Here is a 21,202-nt window from a genome sequence, read left to right on the forward strand (position 1 = left end):
GTGACTTACCCCAAATCACTCAGGGAATAACTGTGACAGTATTCAAACCTAGCTCCTTTGACCTCAAGTCTAGAATTTTCCATTGTGCTTCCAAAAGAGAAATAAACTAAAGAAGGAAGAGAATTGGATTGGGTGGCAGCAGGAGACCTAAATTCTGTCCTTGGCCCTTAAGTAGGTGTGTGGTCATAGAGGTAGTGAGGACCAAAATCCTCCCTAGTCACACTACATCTGTAAGATTGTGTTCAGTTGTAGGTACCATCCTTTTAAGAAGAATTTTGATGAGCAGAAGTTTGTCCAGAGAAGGGCAATAGGTGGTTGAGCAGACTGGAAACTATGATAGATGAGAATCAGTTGAAGGAAGAGGGATGTTTGACCTGAAGAGGAGAAATGAAGACATGTGGTAGCTGTCTTCAAGTATTTGAAGAGAGGTTGGTAAGGAAGAGGGCTTCGGGGTATTCTGCTTGGCTTGGAAGCAGAACTACATGCACTGGATTCAAGTATAAGAAAGGTGGATTCAAGTATAAGAAAGGTAGATTGAAGCTTGATGTGAGGAAAAAATATCCTCACAGGAAGAGCCTGCTGAGAATACACTGTGATTCCTCAGAAAGGAGTAATTTCCTTCTCCCTGAAGGTCTTCAGTCAGAGGTTGGAGCCCCTTTTGTTGGCAATGGTATGGGGGGATTGTCAATCTATTATAGGCCTCTGAAATTCCCTCTCATGGAGATTCTGCGATTTGTAGATTATAATATTATGGATATGGACCTGGGAGGTAATATGAAAATCATCTAGTTCCACCCCCTTGTATTATAAGTAAGTAAAATGAGACTTGAAGGACTAAGTGATTTGCTGCAGGTCTCAAGTAGGAAGTTGCTGGGATTCTGTTTATGTCAGAGATGGAACCTGAACACAGGTCTTCCTGACCCCAGTTCTCTATCCCCTTCACTCTCCTGCCTCTAAAAGTCAATCTTTATAACTTTATATATGATCTCTTTTTTCTTTTTGACCAAATCTGTGATCTCCTTGGTATGGAGAGCTCCTAGGGAAGAAATTCCCACTCTAGTTGCAAATGCAACCAACTTGTCTGTGATTTAAGGTCTAAGAGTTGCTTGAAAGTAAGTAAACTGAGGCCTGGAGGACTAAGTGACTTGCCCCAGATCACAGGTAAATGGAAGAGCTAAGATTTAAAACCAGGTCTCCTGATTCCAAGTCCAGATCACTTTCCAGACATCTCCTCTGTCTGAATCTCACTGTCATCCTTTGTGAAAGGATAATCCTTTGTTACATATAATCCTTTCTAACTGTGGCATTTTTTTAGGATTCATCTTACCTTTAGAGAGACAACATGATGTGTATTGGAAAGAGCTTAATATGAGAGATCTGACTTACAGTCCCTGCTCTGTCCCTACGGCAATGTGAGCTGGGATATATTCAGACCCTTCCTCTGAGTCTCAGTTTCCCTAGAAAATGAAGATTTTTAACTAGATGATTTCTGAGGCACGCACCCCCCCCCCCAGCTTTGGCAAGTTATTGATTCTATAATTAATTTTAAAATCATTATTTTTGGTCCAAATCTGTGACTTCACCTGTTCGTGGAATTCCAGTGAAGTAGCTTCTCAATATAAATAAGTATGCATGCTACAAGTGAGCACCTTAGAAAGTTGTCTGGGATTCTGTACGTCTCAAAGATGGAACCTGAACCCAGGTCTTCCTGACTCTAGTTCTCTATCTTGTCTGTGATGTAAGGTCTTAGAGTAGCTTGAAGTCCTAAAGTTAAGTGAATTGCCAAGGATCAGAAGACTAATATGTATCAGAAGTGGAACTTGAATCCAGGTCTTTCCTGATTCACACTCACCCGCCATGTGCAATGCCACTTGGCCATTCATGTTACCTTCTATGTTATATAGTCTTTTCAAGGGACTATTTTTAAAAAGCTCAAAGATGGAGTTTCAAAAAAAACCACCTGCCTTTTCTAAAGCACACCTACCTGCCAAGGAAGGAGTCTTAACCATCATCAATGCCCCTTTTATCTTTCTTTGGGTATGATGAAAAGCAGGAAGACAGAGAAATCTTGGGAGTGCCATTCTGTTAAGTACTTGCAGAATGTATAGGAGGTGCGCTGTCACAGTATATTAGTCAGTCTGTTGGATCTGCAGGTTGGTAAGAGATCAGTTGCAAAGAGCTGAGCAATTACAATGAATTGTTCACTCAGAGAAGTATTCTTGGGAAAATTTAAATGTGTGAGGGAGCCAGGTTGGGGGGGAGGGGGAAGATGGATGATGCAAGAGAAATGGATTATCAGGTTTCTATACTAAGGGCTCTGTTGAGAGTCCTTAGCCCAAATTGGAGAGATTAGGGATGGTGGGGGAGAAATGGTACAAAACAAGGATTTGTTGAAGTTTTGCTCAAATTTAAATGCCAGAGGGAGATGTTCCATTAACATGAAATTTGAGGTGGGAGATGAGGTGCTGGGCCTGCCATCAGGTAGACAGAAAAAGTGAAGGTCAGTGCAGTGAATTTGGTTTGGGGATTTTTGATTCTTTAACCTTCTCTAACCTTCCTAGATCTGAGGTATTCTGTATATGCAAATTCTCCTTGAAAATCCCTCTGTTCTGAGTGCTATGTAACTAACTATAACCAAGCTTGGCCCTGATGAAAAGATGAGAAAATTCACCATCCTTCTAAGCTCTGCAGAAGTGAGGGACTATGGGCATTTACCGTTGGACGGAGGTGATGATGTGTTGGTTAGTCTTGCTGAACTGATTTTTTCCTCTTTTCTTTCTTTTTCTCTTGTTTTTATAACAGAGTGGTAAAGGGGAAGAATATATTTGGAAATGAATATGATATGATTTTTTTTTTAAGTAAGAAAAGGAAAACCACCAGTTTCATTAAAGGAGGTCTAGTCTATTTTACTTTTTCTGTAACTTCTCCTTTTCCTACTTCCTCTTCAAGGACTGGAAATAATAGGATCCCAAGGTTCAGAACGGGATTTTTTGCTGAGAGCTTGTGAGCTGTGTTACAGAAAGAAATTTTGGTCAAGCACAGGTTGGCCTAAAAGGTCTCTGAAGTCCCTTCTGATTGAAATTCCATGAAGTCACTTTCCTTCTCTGGGCTGTTCAGTTTCTTTCTCTGCAAAATAACTAGGTTGGGCTAGATGATGTCTAATGTCCCTTCAAGTTCTGACATTTTAGGGTTTACTTCATCATCAAAGAGGCACCATAAGCCTAAATTCTAAGACATCTAGCATTCAAGTAGCACTTTGAGGTTTATAAATCACTTTATAAAAGTTATCTCAATTTGATCTCACAATCATCTTGGAAAGTATATATTATGATTGTGCCCATTTGACAATTAAAGAAAGAGAGGCAGACAGAGGTTAACCAGGATCACTCAGCTAATAAGTGTTTGAAGCTATATTTGAACTCAGGTCTGTTTGATTCTATCCCCTCCACTGCACCACCTAGCTACCTATAAACTTAAGAATGAAGTCTATCTAAACAAATGCCCTCAGATTTACAGAAATAGAAACTGAGACCCAGAGATATTAAGTACCTTGTCCAAAGTAAAAAAACCAACAACCAGGTGGTAGCTGAGCAATATTTTAATCCATTGCATAGAGAACCATCCTACCACAGACTGCTCTAGTTTTAGCAAATAAACAATACTTTCAAGATTCTGAGTTTTGTCACTCAAAACTTTTCCAGAGAGAGAGAGAAGCATAATTGAAAAGTTTGTTTCAATCAGTGACAGTCTGGACTAGGGAAATGATAGATATCCTACTAAGAAATTCTAGAATCTAGATCAAAGAAAAATTTCAACAACTGGAGATAGCATATTGACATCTTCAAAAACCAGGCCATTATTTTGTTCAGTGTTTTCATGTCTATAAAACCAGTGGCTCAGAACAGAAGCTATGGATCCAAGCTTAAACTTGGAAGTTTCTTTTTCCTTTAAAAGAAAAGTTTTATTGATGTTTTATGTATTGGTCATTTGACAAAATTGGAGCCTTGCCTAGTGTATGAATATCTAAAGATACATATACATACACACATATATGTCATAATTTACAAAACCCTAGAATTTTAACTTGTACAAATTAAGTACAATTAAACAAAACAGATGAACACATTTGCTATGCCTAAAAATAGATGCCTTATTCCACACCTTTTCTCTACTATCTCTATGCTAATTGATGAGAAGTACGTTTCACTATCAGCTCTTTAAAATCATAGTGGGTCATGACATTGATCAGAGTTCTGAAGTCTTGCAGTGCCATTTTTCTTTATGTGACTATTGTCATTATGTATATTGTTTTGTTAATTCTGCTTACTTTGTTCTATCTCAGTTTATACAAGTCTTCCCAAGTTCCTATGAATTCTTCATATTCATTATTTCTTTGAATTTCAAAAATATTCCATCATATTTATATACCACAATTTATCTCCATTTCTCAATCAGTGGTCCTCTCTTGGGGACTTTTTAATAATTAATATTCTCCATGGTCCACAGGTTCTCATTTCTGAGAATATCTGAGCTTGGCTTATTTTTCTCTCTCATTTAGCTATACTCATTTCTCTTGCAAGAGGACAAGAGGTGAAAAGTAGATCAAGTTGGATACACATAACAAAGCCCATAGAAAGGACTCACATATGAATCCAAAGACTATCAAGGAAATTTTACTCTCTGGTGGGTCCCAATATTCCCCAGGGACCTATGATCTCTCCATAAATATGGTGACCAAATATAAGGTTGAGTCCAAGAAATAGAGGTTACTAGGGAGTCAACTCTCTTTCCCCCAGACCTGCACAGTCCTTATGATTCACAGTACTAGTGAAAGGCAATGTATAAGTTTACTTCCCCTTACTGCTCTGTGTCTCCTTGTTCTTCTGTTCCAATTCCTCTGATACTTTGGTCTGCCATTCACTGCTTCCTATTGGCATTCGCCATTTCCTACGCATATAGCTGATATTATTTGGTCTATCCACTCCTGTCAAGGTCTGGAAGCTCTGTCACTCCACTATTTCTACACTCTGTCTTCATTGCCACTTTCAGCAGCTGCTGCCACCACTCCCTCTGCAAAGGGCTATGACTCATTTAGAATGAAACCAACTGAACCAATATGGCTTTGATATAGTCAAGACATGTCCCCAGTTCTAGTGTCAATCAGGGCTTACTGTCCACCTCAGTTGGCACATAAGGGTCACTCAAGGCAGCTGTCAAGAATACCTGACCTGATCTTCTTGACCAAGGATCTTGAGACCTTTCTTCAGGACAAATTTCATTTTGTTCTTCCTTTCCTCGAGCTACAGGCAGTGTACTACCATCTCCATCACCACCACTCCAACCATATACACCCATGTGCTCAGTGCCTTCTACTGAGTCTATTTTAAAGTCAGGTACCAACAACATTAGGGCAAACACAAAGCTAATTCTGATCAAGAACATCAAAAATTTCTCTGACTTGCTCAGATTTTATCGTCAGTGCATCAACCCACTTACTGTAAAGACCTGCTTTGCAGATATGGCAACATTCTCTCCAGAAGACAAGAGCCTATGGAGATGATTGGTATGGCTTTATTGACAGACTAGGTCCTAATCAATTGTTTGTCACACTCTCTACGTTCTATCACCATTCAAATAAATGAGTTTTCACCAGCATTCATGTTGGCTAGAGAGAAAATAAAATTAGTAGTAGGTAGTATACTTCCTCAAGGAGCTTATTTTCTAAGAGAGCCAAGTACCAATTAGTGCTGAAACAAATTATATTTATCATAGGAGAATATTCCATATTTAGCACTATCCATCAATGCTTTGAAACCTTGCTCTGACAGAGAGTGAAGGACTTGCTCAAGGGTATTAACACAATGTGTCAAAAAATTTTAAAGTCTGGGAGAGGGCATTACCTGACTGTAGACCCTTCCCTCTCCATCGTCCCTCCCTTTTCTGCTACAAGGCAAGAGGAAGATGCTGAAAGAAGTAGTTGAAACTCTTGGCATCTTGAAAAGCCTTGCTTTGTTGAGAATGTTTGCCTCTCACTTTTCTTCAGCTGTTTCCTCTTCTGTTGGCAAGGTCCATCAGTAAATTTAATTTACATTCACTGGGCACATCAGCTGGCTCACTTAGTCACTCACAGACCTGACACTGCTCTCTCTTTCTGTCTTTCTCTTTTGGTCTTTTGTCAGTTCCCCCATTTATTGAAACCATTCCCTCCTCTCCAAGGAGGGCCTCTTCCACAGGGGTAGCAGCAAGAAGAGATTCAGGAGTTAATCAGTCAGTACTTTAGCTGAGGCACATTTGAGGTGATTGGCTTGGGAGTCTAGTATGTAGGTGGATCCCTTCAGGGGCACAGGTCATGGCAGCCTTTCTTTGATCTTCTCTGTGCTCTGCACAATACTCCATGGGAAGACAGGATTGCTGCAGAGATTCTAAGTCTCTTTGTCCTGGCTGCTTTTAGATCTACCTCATATTGATAATTCCACAAGTGCCAATGGACACACACACACACACACACACACACACACACACACACACACACACACACACACACCCCTACACTCCACATGAGAACAAGCAAATGGGACAAGAAAAAAAAATAGCTCCTATAAAGAAACCCCCAAAATGAGAATGGAGATATAGAAACCAAATTTTGAGTACATCTGCAAATATGCAGGCTTAAATAAAGAGGTGATAGAGATAAGACACATGCTGGAAAAACTCTAAGGGAGACAGAGACAGAGAGGCAGAGACAGAGAGAGAGAGAGAATCAATCTTTTTTTGATACTGCTATAGCTGTAGAATGTTTACGTGAGAGTTCATGTTGAAGTAGGCACATGCACATGGCATGGTCCCTCTGCTTTACCATATCCTCAGACGTTTAGCCTGATTCACTTTGTCAGATCTGTATATTAAATTTGATTTTCGCCACAATTTAAAAGGCGGCACGTGGGAGGACGATTGGACCTGGAGTCAAAAGCCCTAGTTTTGCTTCCTCCCAGCTATATGATCTTAGATAAGTCACTCAACACCAAACAGCCTTATAGGACAATACGATTTAGAGCTATAGATGATCTTAGAAAACTATTTTGTCCTAATTTTATAAAAGAGAAAGAAAACTGAGGCTGAATTAAGTGAGTTTCTCAGTGTCACGTAAGTACTATAGAATAAGCTTCATAGGTGTAGTAAGGAGTGGCACTGGAATTTGAACACAAATCCCTTGCTTTTTTATACACCATATATCTTATTTCTTCACATGTAGACTTCTCTAACATTTCATCCTTCTGCCAGGAGATTATTCCCTCTACCAATACAAATCAGAATCTATGCCTTAAAAAACAACCTTCCTTACTTGCTAAGGCTGGAAAAAAACTTCTGAAAAAATGACCAAACTTCTTTTGATGACAAATTCCAAACTTAAATAGGCTGCATGACAGACTCAGCTTCATAGACTCTAAAATCTAAATGGGATCATTTGTCATTTCATCTATTAAACAGGGATTAAAAAAAACCAACCTGAACATACCGAAATGTTCTTGGGAGGACCAAGGACCAAGTGATGTAATAGCAATTAACGTTTATATAGCTCTTTAAAATTTGCAAAGCACTTCCATGTATTATGTCCATTTGATCTGTACAACAGTCTTGTGAGGTAGGTACTATTATTAGACCCATTATACAGGTAAGGAGATTAAGAGGGTTAAGTGACTTGACTAAGGTCACAGAACTAGTAAGTATCTAAGGCAAGATATTAACTCCTGACTCTATTTTCACCTTCTGTGTACTGTACTACATAGTTACCATATGAAGTATATTAGATACTCTGGAAAACTTAAACCATTGTATTATATTTCAACTGTTTTTATTTTTCACACACACATACACATATACAAACATACACACACCTTGTTAGCATGTCAGTGTTCTAAATAGCTCATGCTTTCCAATTTGGTGTCCATCTTTGAATCTGAGACAGAAAAATTCCAAAGATTCCCCAAACTCTCCAGACAGCAGACATCTGGTCCCATACTTTTTCTTGAAAAGAGCCCAGTCCTGATATGGCCCATGAGCTGATCCTTCATAACCGCCTGTGCTATTCCTAGTCTGAATTTTCCCCAAAAAGACATGAAGTTTCTCCAGGTAAACCAACATTTATATCATAGGCAAGCCAAGGAACAAAGGGTTTATTAACATACCACAAATCTGCTTTGTCTTTGTCATATAAAAACACAGTGGTATGGAACATTTGAAGTCCATGATAAATACTTGAGTTTCCTTGTTTCGTTGAATAATCAATGTTTTGTGTTTGTGTTTGCAGCCAGTACAGAGACAAGTGTTAACCAGGGTGATGTGGCCACTTCTTTCCGTACAACAATGGAGATAAGCACTGTTTCTGAAGCCAACGGAAAGAATCTTGGGAAAGAGGCCAAAGCCCCAACACCAGCTGCTAAATCTCGTTTTTTCTTGACATTCTCGCGGCCTGTACCAGGACGTACCGTAGACCAAGGCACAGATTCATCAGTTGGATCAGTGAGCCTGGATGTCAGCTCTGAAAACCCCCCGGCGAACAAAGCATCAAGTGAGAACATGAAACTTCCGGCAACAGCTGCACTGGAAGAAGATTCAGATAAAACCCAAAACCAGGTCCCAGCTGAAGCATCCCTTAGTACTACCGAACAACCAACATCTCCTCCACCTGAGGCAGAGGGTGCAGCCCCTGCCAAACCCAAGGAACCCAGCTTTTTTGACAAATTCTTCAAACTGGACAAGAAAAAAGAAAATATACCTGTTCCCACTGGAATCCAAGAGGGAACTGAGAATACAGAGAATCAGCACCTGGATAGAGAGACTCCTGGATTATCGAGCCAGTCGAACAATGTCCCAGAGGAGAAGGCAAGTGTTTAAACAGGAATATCCATTTCATTCTTAATGAAATCTCATAAGAGCATTAATGGGGTAAGACAACTTCACATATGTTAAACAGCAGACACCAGGGTCCTTGACAAAGGTATCAAGTCATTGACCCTCTAAAACAAATAGGACATTGTAGTATGGAGCCTCCCTGATGTTTTAGCTGACAGGAACATCTGTTTGATGAGCACTAACAGCTGTTTCATCTGTTTTGCGTTAAAAAAAAAAAAAGTGGGAGATGACTGCCACAGAGATGAGTTCATCCTATTTACCAGAGTCTGAGGTGGGAGAGCTATATGTGGTCAGTAGACTTGGATGCAAAAGCAGTCAAAATGTCACAATTATTCCTGGTTTTAGTGTCTGTAATTTATTTCTTGTTAGATGTCTGTTGTTTCTCCAACAATGGGTGTTGTGGGGATGTATTGAGAGATGTTTTTCCTTTCTGAAAATTCTCATTTGTATCATGTCATAGGAATTGATCAAGGTGTGCTAGGAACAGTATTTCTGCTTATAACATTACTACATCTTGATAAAAGTCTACATTTTCAGAGAGAGCTTTCCCAAATCAGACATTTCTACTCCTCAGCAAACTAAGACAACCTCCTTTTAGTGTTTTGTCAAATCATTGTTTGATTGTCTGTTTAAGATATTTAGAGCTTATTTTTATTCAGGTCTAGAATTAGTATAGTAGAAAAGGAAATGGGCGTTTGTAATGTGTGTCTCTCTCTATCTCTCTCTTTCCCTCATTCCATCCATCCTTCCTCCCCCCTCCTCCGCTCCCCTGGCACTGAGCCACTATTAAATCAATTTTAAATCAATTTTTTAAAAAATACAAAAGGTGAGATTAAGTCCCACTGGCAGAGTTGGACTGAGAGAGAAAATGCTATCTGTTGGTGAATTTTTCTATATTATTTGGTTAAGAAAAGTATATTTTTAGGGACTTTGAAATAATCAGTTCGAAAATCTCCTTCCAAAAGTGTACTGCTGTATGCATGTCTCTCTGTGAAATTCACACATCAGGTCTTGAATATTTGAGAAACAGTAGCCAGAGCTGGAGTAGACTAAGTGGTACAATGGTAGCAAGGAACTCACCACAACTTTTAGTTATAAGAGAGCTTATAGTCTTGAACTTATAGCATATGACTTGAAATGGGGAAGGAGGAAAATGTTATGATCCAGTTTAACTGAGTCTATTTTGAGGGTCTGTCCCTCAGCAATATGGTACATTTCTAGGAATCTCTACCACCTACAAGGAGGCAACGCAGATGAATGGAAAAGCGGTTAGCTTTGGAGTCAGACAATCTGGGTTTGACTCTTGGCTCTGGCACTAGGTAGCTGAGTGCCCATGGTCAAAGCACTTCTCCCTGACCCTCAATTTCCTCACCTATAAAATGAGAGCATAATACTAGATGATCTCTGCTATCCCTTCCTCTTCTTAAAGTCCGATCTTCCTACTGCTGTCTGCTAAGCGAGCGGAGTGGGGTGGAGGAAGGGAAAGAGGAGGAGTTGGTGAAGAAGTCAACCATTGTATGAAATGACATTTGTGAGCATCAATTCTTAGGTTCAGAGTTCTGAAGTCAGAATCACTTGGGGGAAATAATCAGGAAATTTTCTCTAGAAAATCAAAAGACATTCGAGGCCTGTTTAGTTGAGTTGAGGAAATTAAACTGTTATTCGTTGAAAGAGAATCATAAGACTGAAAGGTAGCTTGAGAAGTCACTTAATTCCATCTCCTAGCCTCCAAAAGGATCTGTACCTACTAATGTCATACAAATGAATACCTGTGTTACTTCCAAAGTTCTCCAGAGAAGGAACTTTTACAACTTGTAAGCCAGTTCACTGTTCTATAACCCTATCAAGAATAGTCTTTAAAAGGTTAAAAAAATAGCCTGATAACCAAAGAGAAACAAAGCTTAGGTGAACAAAGTTTCAGTCTCATGGATGCTAAGAGGTAGACATCCAATATTTGGCATTTTATCCAACTCAACTCTTTCATAACAGAAATTTGGGGAGAACATTCTATTTTGAGTGTATTGAAAAAGGGATTTGAATCTTAAGATGAGCAGATATACTAGGAACACTATGGGAGGAAGCCTGGTACAGTAGACAGTGCTGGATTTAGTCAAAGGATGCAGGTTCAGGGCCTACCTCTTCTACTTATTAGCTGTGATGACCGTGGACAGATTAATCTCTCTGGACCTCAGTTTCCTTAACTACAAAATGATAGATTCAATTACTTCAAAAGTCTTTTCCATATCTAAACCCATGATGCTATGACAGATGGATAACTATTGCCAAGCTAGAGAGTAAAGCCATAGTAACCATTTAGGAGAGTCAAAAGTTGTAATCTGTCTTCTATTCTGGAAAATGGGCCAGCACCTTCAATATTCATGTGTGAAACCTGCATATTCACGAGTTTTTAGTTGTTTGAAGTTGGCACAATCAAAAATTGAAACTGGATGATAGCTACCTTTAAAGCTGAATTATTGAGTATCTACTTCTTTGTATTGTATGCATGTTTTGTACAAAGCACTGAGAAGACATAAAATAGTCATTTCATTCATTCATTCAGGAAAAATAGCATTGTGGAAAAAGTGCTAGATTTGGAGTCAAGATTTGAGTTCAAATGTTCAAATTCCACTAGTTGTCTTTCCATGGACAAGTCACTTAAACTCTTGAATTTCAGTTTGCTCATCGGCAAAATGAGTCTAATACCTACAGTTCCTTCTTCACGGAGCCATTTTCAGGATCAAATGAGAATATATATAAACCATTTTGCATACTTTAAAGCATTACATTAAGTGTCCACTGATATAACAAATACTTGTTCGTGTCTGCTATGTGCACTGCCCTACGTAACCCCTCTCACCAAGAGTATAGGTCTTCCAAATGAACAGAAATCAAACATGTCATGGAAATAGTGCTGGGTTTAGAATCAGAGGAGCTGACTTGTGAATTCTGGCTCTGCCACCTATTAGCTGATAACCATGAGAAAGTCATTTAAACTTCCAAAGCCTTAGTCTTTTTGCCTGTAAAATGGGGATGATGCAACTTTCACCCCCCATTCCATGGGATTGATGTGGGGAGGACACTTCTTAAGCCTATTTCAGTTCATTCTTTTTACTTAAAATTTTACAAAGACTTTTTCATGAGATTGGGTATTAGAGTTTTCTTCATAAAATAAAAAATGACCACATAAGCAAAGATACAAATATTATCTAGTCTAAAAAGTAACTCCATGAAAACAGCTCAATGGGCACAAAGTTTTATGTAAATTTCAATGAGGATTGACTAGATGTGTTTGCAAAAGATTTCAAGGAGCCTTCTGATTGTTTGGGACAGTTGTCTGATCCACGGCTTGCCAATTCTTTATAAATTAGCTATTCTTTGTGTGAGATGGTAGGACCAAGCCCTCAAATAGAAACAACAAAAACCTCCTCATGCATCTGCTTCCACGGCTGGAGCTCAATATTCTACATAGATGATAGTCAATGGATTGGTCCAGCATCCTTAGGGTCAATTAGGACTTGGGCACAGGACTGTCAGATGTCCTTGCAGTTCAGCATAACGCCCTCCTTGAATTGGAATATCAATTCCAGCTAACAGATAGGATTGTGAATCAGAAGATAGATGCCTCCATTTCATTCTAAGGGTAACACACAAACCTTCTGTGTTTCATGAATGACAATCTCATTTTTGTGCACTATAAAACTACATTCAGAGCATAGCATAATTAAAACAAGGCAAGAATTCATGCACTAATGAAGCATTTACTACATGGGCCAAAGAACAGATAAATTATATGCCTGGAATGTTTCACTGAGCAGTGATTCATGAAAACAAAAGTGTTGGCAGGAATGGGTTCTTTTGATTTTTTTTTTCCCCTGACAAGTGAACCAGCACTATATGATAAACATTTAAAATATTTATCACCAAAAAAAAAAAAACAAACCTGAGCTTATCAAAGAAATACATTTAACTTTTATAGGCAGAAAACTTTAGTTTCTAATATGAATCTGCTTCTTTTTCTTTCACTGCAATTTTTTTTTACCTGAAATTTTACCAATCACATTTGGGTAAGATTGGGTTAGAGTTTTCCTCTTAAGATGAAAGAAACACATAAGCAAAGTTACAGATGTATCTAGTCTAAAGGTGATTCCATGAAAAGAGCTTAATGGATGTGAAGGAGAGCTTCCTTAAGCTTTCTGTCACCTCTGTCCACAGTTTCCTGATTTGCAGACCCAAGGGGGTGGGTAAATTCTATTTCCTCCTTTTCTATTCAGCAATTGGAGAGAACTAAAACAGGAGGCAAGTATATGGGACAAATTAGGCTTATCTTCATAGCTTGTACATTAGGAGGCTCTTCTTGTAATCAACTCATAAATGTCAAAGCCAGAAGGGACCTTAGAGATCTTCAAATCCATGTCCTTGATTTTATAGATGAAGATAGTGAGGCCAGGAGGGGATAAATCTCTTGGCCAAGGTCATATGGGAAATAAGCAGCTGAGTCAAGAGCTGAACCTATCTTCTCTGACCCCAATCTAGCACCCACTCTCACACACCATAGCTCAGGTGTGGGGAACTTGAGGCCTCAAGGCCACATCTGACTTCTAGGTCCTCAAGTACAGCCCTTAGTCAAAGGGACCTACAGGGCCAGATGTGACCTTGAGGCCACAGGTTTTCCATCCTGCCATAGCTCATCTCCATATATTTGAATCCATTTGAGTAAACTCCAATTGTCTGTTGAAACACTTTGCCCATATCTCGTAATAGCAAAGATGATTGACATTGTGACACACTTTTCTCTTGTGACTTCCAAATGCATAAAATAAAATAAAAGTGATAGGCCTGAGCTTCCAACTAAGAGGTATATGTGTGAGGTGCTAACACATCTTTACTAGTGAATCCATTTAAGGTTACAGGGGTCTTATTTTGGTCTCCAGTCCAGTAATGGTGCTTTGACTTATTAAATTATATTTGCATCATTTCTTTGGTATGAAATACCATTGGAAGAGCAGTTAGCCATGCTGCTTAAAGGCCAGATTGCAATTTGGCTACAATATCCGGTGGTCTATGTTTTATAATGGATTTTCAAGAAAGACAGGAGGATGCCAGCTTTAAATAATTCCTTTAGAGAATATATCAAACCAGAAATGAGATGTATGGACTGAAAAATTGTAGCAAGCTATACAAATTACACAGGGCAGCTAGGTGGCACAATGGACCGAGTGGGGGGTCTAAAGTCAGGAAGACTCATCTTCCTGAGTTCAAATCCAGCTTCAGACACTTACTAGCTGTGTGACTCTGGGCAAATCACTTAACTCTGTTTACCTCAGTTTCCTCATCTGTAAAATGACCTGGGAAAGAAATGGCAAATCACTCTGGTATCTTTGCCAAGAAAATCTCAAATAGGGTCACAAAGAGTCAGACAAGACTAAAACAGCTAAATAACAACATGCAGTTATACCGTCAGAGGATACAGGCTTGATTCTAAGCTCTACCACACACTTACCTCTGTGACTATAGGAAAGTCATTTCAACTCTCTCAGCTTCAGGTTCTTCACCTTAGTGCTTAACACCATGCCTGACGCATAGCAGATGCATAATAAACGTTTATTGAATATTGATTCATCCACAAAATGGACTACAAGATATTGAATACCTCTTGTAGCTCATCATCTCATGAGTCTATGAATTTCGATGTCATCACATTAATTAATTCAGAGAAAAGGAAAAATCAGAGTTTCAAGTCTTTTTAATGTGTATTTGTTTCTTTTCCTGGATATTATTCTAAGGAGCTTATCTGGCACCATAGAAAGAACATTATATTAGGATTCACAAGTCCTGAGTTCTTGTCCCAATTCCAACAGTGATGTACTCTGTGGTCTTAGGCAAGTGGCACATCAAAGCTCGATTTCCCTCATAGATAAAGTAAGGAAGATGGAGTAGATGTATTAAGGCCCTTTTCTAGCAACAACATTGTTATGTTCTAAGGTTCCTCTCAACTCAGCTCTGATATTCTATGTTCTCTGAGTTCCCTTTCAGTTCTAAATTTTCTAGGTCATGCGTTTAGACTTGTGTGTACATGCAATATATGCTGAGAAAATCACTTAACCTGTCTGAGACACAGTTTCCTCATCTGTGAAATGAGACTAGATAATCTCTAAAGTCTCCTACCAGCTCTAAATCTTATGAGCCTATTGGATGATTTTGAGAATGGACTTTATCCTTGAGAGCTGTATTATTTTATTGTCTGTTGCTTATTGTATTCTAACTAAATTCATTTGTTGCTAGATCGATTGGCATTTCCTCCCATAACTAAAGTGGAGGCTGCTTTGTTTCTTATTCCTCCCACATCTTTAAAGACAGTACTGTTGGAAAAATCCTTATTTAAGTTGGCATTAAATGCGTTTATGTCTAAATCCCAAATGCCCATAGTAATGAAAGAACAATCAGTAAACTCATGCATTGTGACCCATTCCCTTTCTTTTCTAAAGGTGATTAGTTTGTAGGTTTTTAAAATATTGTTTGTATACCAAGTAGGTCTGTGGAAAGCTACATGTTGCAATGGAGAGTATCAGGCCTAAAGTCAGGAAGACTCATCTTCCTGAGTTCAAATCTGGCCTCAGACACTTAATAGTTATGTGACCTTGGGCAAGTCACTTAACCCTATTTATCTCAGGGCTGGAAAAGGAAACGCCAAATCACTCGAGTATCTTTGCCAAGAAAATCCAAATAGGGTCATGAAGAGTTGGACACAACTGAAATGACTCAACAACAACAACTGGCAGGTTTGTATTTCCATAGTCCAGGCTTGACAAGATCAAAATTGCTTAAATATTTGCATAGGATAATTAAAAGCTAGGCAAAAGCATACTTTGTGAATCTTAACTTCTTATGTCTGGAAGTCAGTACTAAAATGAGACATATTTTGTATGTCACATGATTACCCTCCCCCCCCAAAAAAACTGTATAAAATGTATAAAAGTGAAGATATTGTTTTGATATGTTATTATTTCCTAGAAGAGCTTAATTGCTGTAAGATAGCCATTAAAATTCTGGAAATTGCTATGGTCAGTAAGCAATCTCCTTACAATCAATCATAAATTTAGAGCTGCTAGGAGCAACGAAGATCACCACAAGCTAATGCTCTTGTATTGTTGGTAAGGAAACTGAGGTCCACCCAATGTTAATTATGTAGCTAGCAAGAAGACCAGCTAGAATTCCAATGCGTATCCTCTGATTCCAAAACCACTGAACTTTCTACTAGACCACCTGCCTAATAGAATGATACGGTAGCTAAGAGGTCATTCACAAAATACTATAAAGGACGATGACAGCAAAAGAAAGAGAGAAGAAAGAGAGAGGAAAAAAAGATAGAGGAAAGAAGGGAGGAAGGGCTTGAGGTGCAAATCCCACAAGCCTAAAGGATTTGTAGATTAATTTGGAAGGACAAAAAACAGATACACAATGTAGCAGCATCACAAGTATTTTTATAGTAATCTACATTCATTGGCAACAGTAATGGAAGTGTCACGACTAGGTATCTCAGAACCTGATGCATTTTCTAAGAAAGTAGCCATAGTACTTCAGAATATGGTACCCAGAAGAGTAGCTGCATCTCACAAACTTAATACATAAGACATTTGTACTGGAGAAAATGCAATTTTCAAAACACTTACACTTTAATTCTCAAGATGTCAAAGGAGAGAACATTTGAAAAGAATCTCAGGTGATGATTTTACCAAAAAGAAAGAAAAAAGCAAGTGAGAAGACATGAAGAATGAATGACATACTTTAGCATCTCAACAAAATCTTTATGAAAATGATTTGTTCAGGTATTGAAGACATCCTCAATTTAAACGGGAGAAGAGAACAAGCACATTTTCACAGGCAGTTTAATACAGCAGGCTCCATCTTCATAATCACACAGCTGGTTGAGAGATATAAAGGACATAATATCATGCTGTATTTATTCTTTATTGACTTAAAAAAATTTTACCTGATAAACCAAAGTAAAGCCTTGAAGACTCTTCTCAGAGAAGGTGTCTTTCATAAATACATAAAATTCTGAGATTTTATGACAGATACAACTAAAAAATTACTTTGATAAGCAATCCACAGAATACTGACATCAAGCAAGGTGTTAAATGAGAAGGTAAATCACTAAAAATAGCCACCTACAGTAACATGGAAATTATCCTAAATTCATCCTAGAATTTTCTATTGATGGCAAAGTTCTCTGAATATTTCTATGTACAGGTGAACATTGTTTGCATCAAGCTTTGGCATCTTACAAAATACCCTTAAGTATAGCTATTGTTGTGTGAAAGAGATTAGCCTAGGAGTGGGGAACCTGCTGCCTAGGTCCTCATTGAGAGCCACACATGGGGCCTTGAGGCCAAAGGTTCCCCACCCCTGGGTTAGCCAAACAATCCACTCTGGAAACAAAATGGACAAAATGCATTGCCTAGATTATGACATGTAGCTAGGCAATGATGTTGAATTAACACATCACTATGGGCATTATGGGCAAGCACTGAAGATGGATAATGGCACTGAGTAGAAAGGGAAGATTTGGCTGTATTGATAAACTATACAGTGCTCTCAGTGATCTCGGAATGTTTGTACTATAAACTCTGCCTCTTTAATACAAATGGTTTTCTCTAGTGTTCTATGGTTGTGAATTGTGGAATGAGATGATCTCAGAATTGTTTTAATTACAAGTAATGTAAAGGTCAGTGCAAAGATACATGGTCAGTCAGTGAATCAATAAACATTTTTAAGTGTTTGCTGGATGCGCAAGCACTGAATGTAAACCCCTTCCCAAAAAAATGACTCTTCATGGAACTTATATTCTAATACGGCACATGGCATACAAATAACTATATGTATGAGGCATTTATTTGTTTATGAAATATAAATGAAACATCATCTCAGAGAAAAAGCAATAGTAATGGGGGGGATTAAGAAAGGTCTCCTGCAAAAGATGGGATTTGAGTCAAATCTTTAAAGGAAGCTAAACAGCAGAGTTGAGGAAGGAGAACATCCCAGCTGTGGAGACCAGCTAATTAAAGAGGACAGATATGTGAGATGGTATGCCACATTTTAGGAACTGTACGGAGCACATTTGCAGAGTATGCAGAGAGAAGTATAGTATAAGAAGACTGGAAGGGACAAGGTTGTGAAGAGCTTTAAATGCCAGATAGAGAAGTATAGATTTGATTTTAGAGATAATAGTGAGTCACTGAAGTTTACTGAGTTACGAGGATGACATAGTCAAACCTAAGCTTTAGGAAAATCACTTTGGCAGCTATGTTGTGGGGTGGATTGAGGTGGGGAAAGAAGGCAGAGAATCCAATTAGTAGGCTATTACAATAGTTAGAGTAAGGAGTTACGAGTGTCTGAATGAGAATGGCGACTGTGTGAGTAGAGAGAAGGAGACATAGTTAAGAGGTAGTTAAGGTAGAAATGGCAAGATTTGACAATGGATTGGATACATGGGATGAGTAGGAGAAAGGCATCAGAGATCAAACCAAGGTTGTAAGCCTGGTTGACTGATTAAGATGATGGTGCCCTTGACAACAATAGGAAATTTCAGAGGGTAAAGGAGTAAGTCTAGGGAGAAAGGTGATGAGTTCTGCCTTGGACATGTTGAATAAGATGCCTTTGGGATAATCAGTTCAAAACTTCCAAAATTCAGTTGGTGATGTGTTGGTATGGCTCAGGAGTAAGACTAGGGTTGGATATGTAATCTAGGAATCACATGAATACAGAAGGTAATTGAACCTATGACAGCTGATGCTATCACCAAGTGAGAGAGTATAAAGCAAAAAGAGAGCAAGGCCTAGCACAGAGCCTTGGGGGATATTCATAATTAGACTGCAACATGTCACCCATGATATTCAAGAAGCAATGTAAAAGATATTAATTTTAAAGACATATATGAAAAATGGAGATGCGTGAACTATGTAGGAAGAAATAGAAATAGTAGATGAGCCAGTCACAAACTTATGTTCTCGAGATATAAAGAGAATAAGAGAAAAGTCTCCAACACACTGGGCAGCTCCTTCATTGGGGACTTATGGGAAAATATGGACATTCAAGGAGTACTCAGCAACGAAACCATGAATCTTTTGCAGTATTTCGTATTAGTCATAATATTTCATTGATTTAGTCAAAGGATATTTATTAAGAATCTACTATGTGCAATGCACAGCAGGTATGTCCTAGGCATATTCAGAAGATAAGTAAGGCTAATCATAAATTCAGAGCAGTTAGAGATGAAAGGTATATTAGCAATCATCTGGTCTAACTCAATCATTTTGAAATGAGGAAATTGACATCCAGAGATATTAGTGACATCATACAGATAGTAAGAAACTTAAGACCTAGAAAAAGATGTGATTGGAAAGTAGTTATTAAGGGGAACTGCTGAAGATATTTCATGTCACCTATATATTAGATATTGTACACTCACAAAAAATTCACCTCTGAGTGATACGGTATAGAATTGATAGTGTCAGTCTAATGGGAAGCTTTGAATTAGTTGTAGTGCCAAAGTCTCTTTCCACAGGTGATTCACCTAGCACATAGTTTATCTTATCCTACGTGTCTCTCACAGCTCCCTCCTTACCCTCAGCAAATGTATTTCCATCTAATGATATGGATTATTTGTTATTAATAATCTGCAGAAAAAATTGTTGGGAATGCCCAGCAAATGTTTGTTGCCCAAAGGGCTGGTTCTCATCTTTCCTCCATCTACATTGCATCTGCTTGTTGGAAACAAATTTCTAGGTTCTCTAATATTCTGAGGGCTTCAAATGCTGAGGAGGCCAAAGGCCACCTACACTAAATATGTGTATATTACTGTTTTTACAGATTTACTCTTAGTCTATTCACTGATCCTATGGCAAAACTGAAGGGCTTAGTTTCCTTATTTAATAGCTTCTTATTGACTTCTTCTGATAAATTAACAAATATTTCTATGTAGAGCAATAACTAGCATGAGTAAACAGGGATTTCTCACAGGAAGCAGATATCTGGGTGGCAAGATTTGTTCTTTCCCCATCCCTGTTGCTGTTCAATCATTTATTTTTTAGTCACGTCCAACTCTTCATGACCCTATGTGGGGTATTCTTGGCAAAAATACTGGAGTGGTTTACCATTTCCTCCCCCAGCTCATTTTATAGATAAGGAACTGAGGCAAACAGAGTTAAGTGACATGGCCAGGGGTCTGGGGCTGGATTTGAACTCAAGAAGAGGAGTGTTCATGAATCCAGGTCCAGCACTCTAGTTGTCCCTTTGCCACCTAACTACTACATATATCCTAACTATCCTCTCAGCTTTGTACCCCTGGATATTTTCTCCCCACGCCCTTCTTGTGGGTAGTGGTTAGGTCCTCCCCTCTCCTGGATGTCAATCACATTGCTCACTACACTGCTGCATGCTGCTCCACCACCACCACCACGCCAGCAGTTTTTTACCCCAGGACAGACTAGCCCTAATCAAGGTTCTATTTAAGTGCCTGATCTATATAAAGAGGGAACCATGAGAACCCTCTGTCTAGGAAAATAAGAGGTTAAATTTAAATGATAAAACTTTGAATCCATGTCCACGATGCACAAAATGGGCAAGGGATGTGTTAAAAACTCATTATTCCCATCAATCAATTGGAATCAGAGATATCCATTCAAATCCTGGCTGTTCTTTTTCTGAGCTACAAGATCTTGGAAGAGCCACTTAATCATTTAATCTCCTAGACCTCAGGGTCCTCATCCAAAATATTAATGTGTTGGACATGATGACCTCTGATATTCTCAGAAGCTCTGAATGTATGGTCCTAAGGTGACTGCTTGCTGGCTATGGCTGTTTTTAGACTCTTGGCTTCTTCATTGTAGTGACTCTTACAGCAATTAAACATTTCTAAGGAAAATAGAGCGAGTCAATTTTATACCCTGAATTCAGATTCATGACTATTTTTTTAACTGATTAATTTGATCCACAAGTTAATTAAAATGGAAAATGGTAACCACAGGTAAAAATATAGTCAAGAACCTGAAGGGACACTCTTAGAGATGAAGTTCTTTGAGTTTTCATTATCTTGTCTCTCTGTTGTCGTTGTTCAGTCACTTTAGTCACGTCCAGCTCTCCATGGCCCCATTTGAGGTTTTCTTGGCAGAGATACTGGAGTGGTTTGCTATTTCCTTCTCCAGCTCCTTTTATAGATGAGGAACTGAGGCAAAAAGGGGTAAGTGATTTGCCCGGGGTCGCACAGCTAGTAAATGTCTGAGGCCAGATT

At 38.7% G+C, this 21,202-nt stretch overlaps 1 protein-coding gene across 22 annotated transcripts in view; it reads left to right on the forward strand.

The window, feature by feature from the left end:
• Positions 1 to 21,202, forward strand: part of BCAS1 (brain enriched myelin associated protein 1) — a 154,036-nt gene that overhangs the window by 46,562 nt on the left and 86,272 nt on the right. For all 22 annotated transcript variants that reach the window (XM_072633502.1, XM_072633504.1, XM_072633503.1 and 19 more), the window contains one exon: positions 8,309 to 8,883. In XM_072633502.1, coding sequence (XP_072489603.1) covers positions 8,309 to 8,883 — 575 coding nt within the window. The remainder of the gene's footprint in view (positions 1 to 8,308; positions 8,884 to 21,202) is intronic.

The sequence above is a fragment of the Notamacropus eugenii genome, chromosome 1, assembly GCF_028372415.1.
Source record: "Notamacropus eugenii isolate mMacEug1 chromosome 1, mMacEug1.pri_v2, whole genome shotgun sequence".
NCBI lineage: Eukaryota > Metazoa > Chordata > Mammalia > Diprotodontia > Macropodidae > Notamacropus > Notamacropus eugenii.